General features: G+C 36.5%; 1 protein-coding gene across 2 annotated transcripts; it reads right to left on the bottom strand.

The window, feature by feature from the left end:
- Positions 1-1,931: 1,931 nt before the first annotated feature.
- LOC138016411 (homeobox protein Hox-B4-like) lies at positions 1,932-5,352 on the bottom strand. 2 transcript variants are annotated; one of them, XM_068863556.1, is made up of 3 exons: positions 5,218-5,352; positions 4,667-5,099; positions 1,932-4,418 (listed from the first exon to the last, which is right to left on the bottom strand). In XM_068863556.1, the coding sequence occupies exons 2-3, from the start codon at positions 4,989-4,991 to the stop codon at positions 4,129-4,131; spliced, it is 615 nt and encodes a 204-aa protein (XP_068719657.1). In that variant the 5' UTR covers positions 4,992-5,099; positions 5,218-5,352; the 3' UTR covers positions 1,932-4,128. The 2 variants fall into 2 exon arrangements, with proteins under 2 accessions (XP_068719657.1, XP_068719656.1); XM_068863555.1 differs by having other exon boundaries at positions 4,667-5,038; positions 5,218-5,263.
- Between the last annotated feature and the right edge of the window lie 7,461 nt (positions 5,353-12,813).

Genomic DNA, 12,813 nt, shown 5'->3' with positions numbered 1-12,813 from the left:
TGCCAAAGAAGGATCGTTATTTTACCGGAAATTAATATGTTCACATTTATTAGTCTTCTTTTGCGAATTAGCAGCCGATTCACCTGCCAAAGAAGCTTGCTGTTTTCGCTCATCACCGATTCATTTAATTCGTATGAAATTTCCAAACTAACTATGTTAACGCGAAATTTATATTTTGTCACATCAGTGAGGCAATATAGCGATGCTGTTTGATAGCTTCAAATACACGTGTCAAAATTGGCCGGAATCATAAAAATAATTAAGGATGAATTTTGTTTTGGATAAAATAATTGCACACACCCAAGGTCTTTCTCGAATGAACTATACACAATCGGTAACAATCCTTTAAAAGGCAATTCCTAATTGATTGCACAGAATATCATCACCAAAGAAACATATATTCATTCAAAAACAGCAAGTTTTCAAAACTGCGCACATGTCAATTTTATCCAAAGCCCGGTACAGCTAGCTTTCTTAAATGATGAAATTTAACAAACAGCATTGCTACAGGACCTGCACACAATGTTTGAAATTGATTCACTGCCAAACTACTTAACGATTCTTTGCTTTCATTTGAAATGATGCGTTTCTGAGAACCGGAAACTGGCGGATGAAAGAAATATCTGTCGGTTCGGAAGGGAGTAAAAGGCAAAAAAATAATTTCCTAGAAGTAGAGACAAGTTGAGTTTACTCTTTTTAGAGGCCTTATTGACAACAACCCCCGTAAGAGTAAAGAGACGTCTTTGATAGTGCTAAAACTGAATTACGGAAAGTCTATGATATTCCTTTTTTGTGTGTGTGCTGACTTCCCGGGACTTACAGTTTTGCCAAAAAATATCTGCCTTATTTAAAATTCGTCCCTAACACCGGTAATTTGAGAACACAAGGTCAGAACAATGTTTCAAACCATCCAAACCAATTCTCAACTTAACTATCAATATTTAAATACGCAAAATCTATTGCATTATTCTGACAGCGAAAATAATGACTCCAAGCTGTGTTAAAATGCTGAACGATGAGTTTTTAATATTCGCTGCCATTTTACTTGTTAAATTCATGGTCATGAATTAACATTTAAAAGACAGTTTTGTTTTAACAATATCCATCAAACACGCAATTCCTAAACCATGATGTTTCTACCCTGTCGGCCATTTTGATAAGCAATTTTTCTCCTTTGACGATCCAGGTTTATGGAAGGAATGGTTTTACATAAAAGGGAAACTGCTGCCGATACTGAGAAAGAAACATTCTCGCTTTACAAATGAACTTGAAGAAAATGACTTGAAGTTTGACAGCGAGGCAGCAGGTGTGAAACGTTTTTTTGCCAAAGCTCAAGTTTCAAATACAAGCTGCAGTTTGTATCTTTTTGGTTTGTAGCGTTCCTTATCAAACGTAATTGCTTCAAAAGATACTATCAACGCAAGGTGTTTCGTAATTAGTTGTTTCCCTTCCTATTAAGAAATCACGCGAACTTTCGCCAGAAACAAAATGAGCAGATTTTCCCTCAATTATCTAGTATTATGATGAAATCATCATCATTTTCCTTGTACAAGACGCTGTGTCTATAATATTTTATGACTCGCCATTATTTCGGCAGTGATACAACAATGGAAATCCGCAGTATTCTAATGTTACTTATGTTTGTAAAATTTCAAAAACCCGTCAAAGTTTTGGCAAAAGCCTTAAACTGGGTTTACTTTGAATGAGCTTTTAAAGCACAACGGCCGCTTTAACACTTGGCGTTTGCTAAACTAAACGAAATTTTTTACATGCAAAACGTTGTTTTAAATATCTGTGTAGTTTAAAACTAAGGATGAAAAAAGATTATTCCAGCATTTACTATAAATCCTCTTCATTCAGCTCTCATGTGAGTAAGCCTACAAAGCATGCCCTGAAAACCGCCGACAATCAAACAGGCCAACAAAATCTCAACAAGAATAAAATTGTTTAATTGCATCTTAAGCAAAAATGGACCATCTCCATGAAATTGCCTTTCTACCTTTTGAAAAAGGTGCATACTTTTATTTTTAAAATAGTAGTATGGCACCACAAATATTCACTGATATGAACTGTTTATTTTCAAACAAGAATATGCGAATATCACTTCCAGTTGATAAAAAAAAACTTTCCTAGTTATTAGAGTTTACTAAATTCCTTTTGCAATGTCTCTAAAAACAATTGCTTTTGCAAAAAAAAATGGTTGGAAGAGCAAACGAATTTCACAGTGACTCAGAGAGCTTATTCAGTGACTTTTGAAGAAAGTTTAGAACCGACATTTTTCATCCTTCGGGTGTTGCCAGCGACCAACGCTTGGTTTAATACTAGAGAGAGATGAAAAGCAAGAATTCGTAAAAAAGTATCTCATTTAAGAATTCAAAACGGGTGAATTCAAGGATCGATCCCCTTTCTAAACCTCCCTTTTTCTTCGAAGTTGAGGTCTTTTTCACCAGATCTGTTTAGCTATCCGGCACACAACGAACGCCTCCTAAGGACTTCTTGAAAAATAAAACGTGTTAAAGGAGTGCCCAGAAGATATTAACGTTATTCAGAAAAAAAAATCATATTTGCTTTGGTTGGAAGGAGCCTGTATTGCCAGCCCGTTTGTAAATTAATATGGCGGCGTCTATGGCGGTGACACCGAAAACTGATACTGTACATCATTGTCCCCATAATAAGCTGAGTTAATGAATGGATAAAACTGCAGAAGGTTTACTTTTTACTATGATGCATGGATTTGAGTTAGTTTAGATCAGTTGCTGGGGATTATCAAGATACGCGAGTGCCAAAAAAAAAAGAAACGCTATTACGCTGGGAAACGAATACTTGGCTCACAATCTCGTTCTACGTGCTATCGCTTGTTAAAGTACCAGTAAGTGAACAATGTTTGTGGGCCATTAAATTGATATTTAAATGCGTGTAAACGAAGCTCGTGCTCATCTAAAATGTCATTTAAGCAATGGCAATTGTCCACGATATGAAATTGATGAATTACCTAAAGCGAGCTGTCAATTCCAAAGGAAAATGAAAAAAGCTGCAGCAGAAACACCCTTAATGAAAAATTCGATTCATTTTCACTTGATCGTGAGAAAGTGTGACAGGATTAACACCTCAACATAAATTTTGTCTTCAAAATACTTTAAGAAAGACCCAAATTACTCACTGAAAAGCGATATACAGTACAATTGTGGTTAACAAACAGGTGGAATTGTTAATACTTCATCCATGTGAAATAATTCCGTTTTCTGGGAGTTTAAAGTTTGCAAATCATTCTACCTTTGAAATTTTCCATTGACGAAAAATTTCTGCCTCAATATGTTGGTCATTGTTGCGAATTGTAACTTGAGACAAAAATTGGGAATAATTTCTGTTAACTACATGTTTGGGAGCAAAAAAAACCACGGCCTTAATAAGCTATTTACGTTAGGTTTTGAAGCTTATCAAAAAATCGTCTCATTGATCAACAGCTACATTGAAACTCAAATTTTCTTTTAAGATGTCTTTTTAACTGTCAAACAAAATGCAGTGTAGGTCACCTCGAACTTTGTCAAATTGCTCTGTATGCAGGAATCGATACTTCAGAGCAAATAGTATTTGTAATAATGACGGTTTCGGAAAAAATATGCATTTTTATTTTTAAACGAACATTGATCTCACTTCTTTTGCGCTTATTTTTTTATTTATATGAAGCAACGGACTTAACCTTGATATGTTGTTTTGTCTGTTTTCCTGATAACAATTAAGACGAGCATATGTTTCTGAGCTACAAGCTTTGCTCGTCGAAGAATACAAAATGCGTTAATTATATCTATCTATGAACCGGTGCTATTTCTAAGGAAGCTAAAACTGAGTCATGTATTCATTTATTTACAAGTTCTTTCAACATTCTTTTTTGGTCTCAGATATTTTGCTTCTACGTTCTTGGTGTAATCGATAATTACGTGATGAATTTCACTAAGGAATTAATTAGCGGTACGATCATTCATCCGATTAACGAAACCATTTTAGGTTAGTCTTTTGTGTCAGAGCACTATAGTACAAAAAGTCTAAATCTTATTCTGCAATTGGGAATATGTCAGAAATAAAAATTTTGACCTCAGTCACCATAGCAATCATGCAAAGTCTTGCTTTTTAACTTGATGGGGATAGAGGACTTTGTGCGCTATCCGTTATTTGGTGCTGGGCAGCCTTTTTGTCCTTTTTCCACTTTACTCGGCGATTCTGAAACCAGATCTTCACTTGCTTTTCAGATAAATCTAGCAACGCTGCAATCTGTATTCTTCGAAGGCGAGACAGATATCTGTTCTGGCTAAATTCTTTTTCAAGTTCCAGCAATTGCATGCTTGTGTACGCGGTTCGAATTCGTTTTGACCTCGAATTAACCACTCTGTTCATGTTGTTGCCCGGATCAGCGCGAGAAACTATGGAATAAAAAAAAAGAAAAAGAAAAAATCAGTATTAGTTTTCACGCTGTTATCGACAACATCACAAGCCGTGTATACAGATTAGAAATGAAATTTTACTATTCAAAAGTCCGGCAAGAAGCCCCCTTAAAACTTCAGTTCATAGAACACCTGTCATGATAGTTGAAGATTAGATAATGCGCTTTCTCTCCAAGTTTCCTGACTTAAAGGTATCAAGTTGAGAAGAAAAAATGAAATATAATTACCGTATGACACTAAACGCATTCTCTCCTCCTCGGTGCTTGGGTAGTGCGGGCTTAAATGAGCGTGTTCAGCTTTAAGGAACTCTTTCGCGGAATATAAACTGCTCGCATCAGGTATAGCCGCGCCGCGTACGGCATGTAGAAATGGATGAACGGCGCTTGTCGGTGTGGGGATACATAACTGGCATAATCCCGATGCTTCAGAGTGAGAAGGAGTCCAACAGCAAGAACAAGGCACTGTAGTCTCAAAACTGTGTCTTGACTCGGCCATTGTTGTTTTTGGTTTAGAACTTTGTATCAGTGACTCGATGTAGAACGAGGAGCTCATGTTGATGTCAGCGCGGTGAAAGCCAGTGAATTGTGTCACTTTGGATGCTACAGTAAGTCATATATAGTGTTACGAGTGCACGTGGCTTGTATTGCCAAATTACGTCCACTATTGTGCAAAACATAAAGGAATATCATAAATAATGAACAGATTTTAGAGCATTAGAAAAACAGTTTAAAGCACGCTTAATTACTGATACAGCCATTCAAACTTGTCCAATAAGTACCTTGACGGGGGCGTGCCAATTGCTCCGCCATTTTTGCGCGTCTTATTGATCTTCTTAACCAAAGGAACCGTTTTTCAATCTAATCTTTGATCATCAAGCAGGGTTCACCTTTGCAAGTCGCTCGCCTATAACCGGCGAAAAGAAATTAACAGATCGTAGACCCTAAAATGTTCTGCCTTTTGCAGTGTATCCAGATGCACCTGCAAGCTCGTGATGACATTTCAATTTGCAATTGTTAACCATTGACTCAGCCTTTTTGGTGTCAATCTAATTAACTTTTCATCTATGCTCTTGCGAACACTTTTGTGGCAAAGTTGAGTTTTCTCCAATTGACGTTCGCATATCCTGTATAACAGCAAACAAGGTTTTTTTCAGAGGCGAAGGGTTCCGGCTTTTGAATTAGTCCCCGTGTAGAAAATCAAACAACCTAAATTCGTATATTCTCGAAAATTCCTCTTGTTTTTCTCTCGTGAAACCATTAATTTTGACTGTTTTTCGCTCGATTGCCACAAAATTATGTGATGCCTCAAATCACCAAATTAATCATAATTGTTTTCAAATCCGTGCTTTTATCATTTCCCTTGGAATTATTTGCTTAACATTCACAAAATAAATTGAATTTATTTTTCAAATAACGTCCCCAACCGCAGTAATTGCTTAGTGAGCTATAATTTCATTCCGCTCAGTGACCGGAGGCGCGACTTAACAGGTTGTTAATTCTCGATTGTTCTTCGAATTACTTTTTTTTCCCCCCGAAGAAAGATTTCGAGAACTTAAAATTTCCCGCAGTCGCAAATATAGATTTAAACTACACAAATCTACCTTCTACAAAGCAAACGCTCTTTAATAGATCTGACAAATATATTTGCAGCAAAATTAGCAAATCAGTCTGCACCTTATGGCGCAAAATTAATATGAAAAATAGACTTTGTAAGGTTTAATGCTGGCTTCAATGGCAAGAGAAATATACAGCACCTCTACACAAAATCATCAATACACTAACACAATTTCTTATTTCAAATTTGTGAGAGAACTACAAATGAAACTTTGAGAAGCAGATTAATTCCCGCTAGTTTGCTTTGAAAGGGTTGAGCTAAAATAACAAAGAAGTATCCTGGTATACACTAAAGGTTATTGCACTTAATAAGAGTATAAAACTGCGCCAAATAAAACTCTCTAAAAGGCTACATGCTGTTCAAACAGATAGAGTCAAATAAATTTGGACTTGTGTGTGTTAAATTATCCTTTGCCTTAAACGAACCATGTTAACATAACGTCTTGCCGTTACTTTTAACTCAGTATCTCATTTCTTCCATTCAGAAGTACGTAAAGTATCGAATAGTTAACTCTCAAAATAATTAATTTTGTTGTCTGCATAAGTCATTAGATTCTCTGTTTACCAATTTAATTACCTTTAATCTTTCCGGAAACTAACTTTGTGCATTAACTACATAAGAATTAAGACTGACTTTGCTCAGATCCCGCTTTATAGAGAGGCTTTACAGGAAATGAGTTTAGAGGACGTAAACAAAATTAAGAAAGTAACTTTGACCAAAAGTAACATAAAAATTGGGGATAGTATCAAAAAGCAAATACAGTGAATTATTATCTGCAACTTGTGGAAATAAAAAGAAAAACGTTATTTCTTCTTTCGAAAGTCTATATGAAATAAACAGGCCATCACCCCTATTACATGAAAATTATATGGCAAACCATGGTTTTCAATTAGTTCTTGCGGTAGAGGCAAAACAGAGTTTTATTCTTATCAAAAGATGAAAGCGGCAGCAGGAAAATTAGTTTTCGTGATCGCCAAACGGTAATTTTCTCTACATTTAACAAGTTTTATCTCCATGTGGAATACTAAAATTAAACATTCTTAATTGGATTGAAAACTGTGTTCACAATACGTGCTGAGCCTTTGGCTCGAAACAACCCAATCAAATCATGCTGATATCCTTAACCAAACCAAGGTCAAAAGACAAAACGTTGAACAGTGACGAGCACTGGTAGCAAATTGTTTGGGATTTGTACGGACTTTAATTCATCGCCAACAGTTAGACTCTATTTGAGGCTTGTGGGGCGAAAACAAAATATTTGGAAAAGCTTAACTCGCTTGGAGACGTACAAATGACAATAGCGCGCTAAAAAGACGGATGAAAAAATTCTTTAAGTATCGCGGTTGGGCGGTTTAACGGCAATTTTTACCTCCAAAACGAGGGAACATAAGGAAACTTGTCTATTAAATGAAGAAAAAAACCAACTGGCCCGGGTGACAAGAAGGACGGCTACCTGTGGCTTTGTTCAAATTCTAATTGAGGAGATCGCGTAAACCTGCGAGTCAAACCGGTGTCAGTTAATTAACCTCCTTATTTTGTTATTCCATTTAAACCTCTCTTGTTGAAAAAAGATCTAGAACTCTGCTCTAAATGATTTACGAACTTTTTCGAGGACAAATCAGTTCTGACTAAAATGATAAAACTGGTAATATAAAAACACTCAATCCATCTACAAAGTATCGAATCACCCCCTTTGCTTGAGCAGATGGTGTTTACACCCAATCAAAGACATCACCGTTGAGAGTATTCATACATGAGAAAAAAAAGCTTAAGAATAACTCAATTATGTGAAGTTATTACTGGCACAGCTTGTTAAATGCTTAATCTGCTTTGAAAATGATTTTTTCTTTTCTTGCAACGAGACGCGTGCGCGCCATTCTTTGGTTTCCAAAATGGTTACTGATAACTTCAGGAAACTTCAATTCCATTTCCCGTTGGTTGGTTCCTCAAAAAATTACCAAAGAGACAGGTACAATTGGTCTTTTAATAAAATTTAGTTGCACAGTCCAGCTCTGAAGGTGTGACTTTATAAACGCAATTTCAATGAAATTCAGTGCGGAGAGAAAGCGCGTGTTATTAATGATCTCGGCTCGTGTGTTGCACACGCCTCCCTAATTAAACGGAATTCTTCAGTTTTCGAAACTGAGTGAATAGACTTGGAAGGTTTAACCAAAACAGCAAGTCAAGATAAAATTTAATTGAAACTGAAAGAAACAATTGACAACCCTTCAGTGAAAAAAGTGGTTTTAATCTTTTTCATCACCGATTCAAGCATTATAAGGTAAATTAAAAACACAAAAATATTTGATGAAAAGCTCATCTCTGTTACATTCATTTCTGTTTTGACAGACGTTTGAACTTGTGTCCTGTTGCGGAAAAACAAAATGTGTAAACAACGGAAATTTGTCTCTCCGTTGCACCCTTCTGCCGTTTAGCAGGTGTGTAAGACAAGTGTGTTATCTCTCAGGAAATATCCGTTTTGCTTCACAACCGATATCTTTCGCCCTTTAGAGTACAATTACGGGCGTCTACAGTGATTTGGTTTTCGACACAAACAAAGAAATTAACCAGACGCAGAATTGTCTTTTCAATTAGCTATTTAATGCAATTTTCACCACCAAACTTGTGCACAACAAGAAATGCGAAGTACATTAATATTTTACTAAATAATGCTGATAGTAAATTCACGAATAGTCGCTGAATTAAAACAAAATTTGAAAGTTCTTTCTTCATCGAAAGACAGTCAAAGATGGGGTGATATTGTCTTAGACTTTAGCAATTACTCTCTACTACCGTTGATCGACGGGAGCTGATCAATTTTTAAGTTGCAGACGGGAAACCGGAAAAGATGTTAATTTACCTCAACGAAACGATCCTTAAAAATTATTGAACGAGGCCATTTCTTTGAGAGTCATCGGCCACCATTAACCGAATCCTCCGCTAAATAATAAAGTAAACCCCAAGTGACCCGTATTTTTACACTTGAAAGATGCTTTAGTATCACTATGCTAAGCCGAATGAAAAGGATCTTCAGTCGAAGAGCCGTTTAACACGGAATACATGTAAAAAGTGAGTCGCAAGGATTGGAATAACGAAAAACTTTAATTCGAATCCGTAATGTAGATACTTATTAATATCATAACAAACGAATCAACGCAAAATCCGAGTGGCTTTCAACCATGTTGCTGAATTTCATGGAAATGGAGAGATCCTAACTAAATATGAAAATTTGCGTAAATTGAATGTGAACATCATCGGTACTAACAGGTCATGAATCGTTTCTCTATAACTAGCTTTACTGAAATTAAATTAGAAAACATGCGGATGTTAACATTACATACATCTCAGCTCAGTCAGTTATGATCGCGAAGAGCTACCGTTTAATGAAAACATGTCAGTTATGTTATTGGAAAACTGCAGCTCCGTTAAATGCAGATAACAAGTGATTTGGGGCAAAGATAATAACACCTGATTCAGCTAACAGGGAAGTTAGGGTAAGGATTTACAAACGTAGAACGATACTGAGGTTGAGAAAAACAGGAGATGTAAATTGATTCAGTTGATACAAATCCTGAATGAAAACATTGCCAATGAAAAGAAAAATATCAGAAACAATAGAAAGTAAAGATACCATTGAGCAAAGAAGGAAGCACGAACAAATTTCGAAACAGTTGAAATTGTAATGTGAGAATGGAAAACCTTGTGAAAAGATCAAAACACACGAAACTAGCTCAAGAAATTTCCAACAATGAGGCATACATTTTTCTCCCTACTTATTTCCAGAGAACAAGAAAACTCTGAATAAAATTCTTGAATTGGTCATGTAATTCAAAGCAAAACGATTAAGGTAACTAGTTTAACAAATGCTCCACGAACCGTGAGCTTGTAGTCGCAATAAGTTCATGTTCTTCATAGTCTTTGTAGTCGCGTGTGAAACGCGTTTCAATCGCAAATTACTGAACAAAAGTTCAGGTGAAAATAAGAGGGAACTTCAAAGTTGTGAGCTAATTCTCATGTAGGCGCTATTAAAAGCGAAACAATAGATGCCGGCTCAAAGAACTGCATGATTTTGGCTTGAAAACAAACCTGTGAGTAAAGTATCTATTCATGGTCAGGCTTAAAAGATGATAAAAAAAATAAAAAAATAAAAAAGTAAGCGAAATCTGCTGCAAGAATCAGTAACACTCCAAAGCGCAAACAAAACACTAAATTTTTTACCCGCTGTTAAATGGCACCTCAAGTTTTACCTGTCGACGGGTTTTATTCCACTTCCACGTGTCTAACTCATCAGCGACCACAAAGTCGAGAAAAGTAAATCTACCAAGGTTAAATCATGTTCCGGTAAGGAATTGTTCTAGACTTGACCATTGACCCTCGAAACAATCGATGAACGATCAACAATTCAATCAAACGGTTGTGTCTCTGATTGTAAAAGAAATCAACTCAAAAGAAATTTCACAGCAAATCGAAAGTTCCGTTAGAATATTTTAAAGAGGTTCTCATAATCTACTGAAACATTACACCTCTTTAAGCTTACATCATTTGGGGAAGTTTCCGTTTTCTGACTTACTTCCAAAGCCCAAACAAATGCCTTTTATGTCTAAAACTTTTCAGTCTTTTCAAGTTTCATTTCAGTTGTCTTTTTTGGATGCCGCAAGAGAAAGAATAGAACTCTGACAGCGATTACAAATGATTTGCTCTTTCATTGATTCAGCAAGTTTTCTTTTATTAGTTCTTTGTCTCTTGTTTTGTATTTTTAGACACAACTGATCGAAAACGTGTTTTCTTGTTTTGCTCTAAGAACATAAGTAACACGCGATGCACTTTTTGTTGGCTCCGGCCTCTGTTACTGCTGATAAAAGGAAATACAAAATGACCAAAGTACTTTTAGGCTGTCAATGTACTTTATGCCCCGACGTACACGTGCCAATGTTGCAGACTAACTAGCTCATAGCAAATCGGCTAAAAGCAGATTAAAACGAGCGGAAGTTTTCTTTCCGAGTGAGAAGTTATTGTTTTTGATTCGTAAAGAATTGACAGGACCCACATTTGAGTTGCAACGAAAATTATAGAACATTGAAAAGAAGTATGTAACGATGATGAACTTTCAAGACGGTTCAAGTTAGCGGGCGCTTTCCACTAGTAGTTGATGAATCATTTGTCTTTCCAACCATTAAACCTGTACAGTTGAAAAATATGTTCACATTTAAATACCAAATATTGACCCTATGAAATGTGTGAAGATCCGAGCAGTGTGTTTGATCAGGCGGTCTATTGAGTAAATATTGGCGAGAGTTACATCAATTTGTATCATCACATACTAACCAAAGGGGCTGAAACAGAGACATTTAGAAAAAACGGACTTTTTACGTCTTCTTCTGATGACCTAGAAGACAAGCGTTGAAACAACATTGCTGATGATGATAAATTATGTAACTGCAGACATAGTTTGTACAAATGTGACAAACGATTTGCTTTTCATTCAAAAGTGCATAGATAACTAAGCTTGGTTCTCCACGCGGTTGAGTAATTAATCGAACAATGCAACACACACTCGCTCGCTCGTCGATACCATGCCATTGAGCTTCTCTAAAGAAGCCATCTGTTTCGATTTGGTGGTGTCTTTTTTCCCCGCTAAACATTGAAAAAAGAGCACAAAGCATGCTTATCCAGTGGACTAAATTACCGGCGTCAAAGAAGTATCAATCGTGGATTGTACCTGCTATCGACATCTGCAAAGGCTTCCCTAGTGATAAACCTGTTAACGCTGATCTCAAAACAAGCTTCCAGAAAAGACTTCTTGGTTTTTAAACGAAACAATTCGTCCGACTGGGTAAAATACGCATTTTTTTTTAGTACAAACTGTTGTTATACCAGACGAAAGATTTCAATTAACCCGGCCCTAATTTGAATTAAAGAAGGCTGCATGAATTACCTCATAAGTTGAAAGAACAACAACATTTTGTCTTGCAAACTCCCACTTTTAGCTTAACAAATGTCCTCTTTCCTAGAAACCTTATGAAGCTTGTTTTCCCAATCTTTCAGTGCAATGCGGCAATAACATGTATTACAAGGGTGTGGCAGGAACACAATAGATTGAATCGGTACCAAAACGTTCCTCAAGAACTAACTTGCTTAATCCTCCATTCCTACGAATGTTTCTGTAAATCTTCTGACAGAAATTATAATTCTGTAGATAATGTAAAACAAATGCTACTTATGTTCGTAAATATTATATTTGGTTATTTGAACAATGTGTAAATGATGCAAGGGTAACTCTACCAGCATCTTCTTTAAATGCGAGACCGTTAGGTAGTGTCAAAGAAGACTGAATATTAAAGAAGATAATCTACGTATGAATGTTCCAGCACCCTCCTGCAAAGTGTCTTGACTTCATTTATGGCTGTTTCTGCTAAGATGGCCTCATACACCATAACTGAGCCTTCTTGTGACGTCACCGCCATGTTTCCGCCAGGACGGTCATTTTTTTCCGGAGAGAATAGGACAGACCACAAAAAAGAGAACTCGGGTGCTTTAACGTCCAAAGGAGGTCAGTTGTGAACATCAAAGGGTTGCAAGACGGGACCTACGGTTTATAGTCCTTATCCGAGAGGACCTAAACTCTAACCATATGGAGATGAAATTACAAACACGATCAGCATCCTGTTTGGTGATAGTTTTCAGTAAGCCCGAAACGCCTTAGACAAGCTAGGCGGGGAAGACGAGTGACGACGATGACCACGAAACTTCCTGGTTCGGA

This window comes from Montipora capricornis, chromosome 9, assembly GCF_036669925.1.
Source record: "Montipora capricornis isolate CH-2021 chromosome 9, ASM3666992v2, whole genome shotgun sequence".
Classification (NCBI taxonomy): domain Eukaryota; kingdom Metazoa; phylum Cnidaria; class Anthozoa; order Scleractinia; family Acroporidae; genus Montipora; species Montipora capricornis.
The sequence above is the reverse complement of the archived record's forward strand: the minus strand, read 5'-3'. Positions and strand labels throughout refer to the sequence as shown.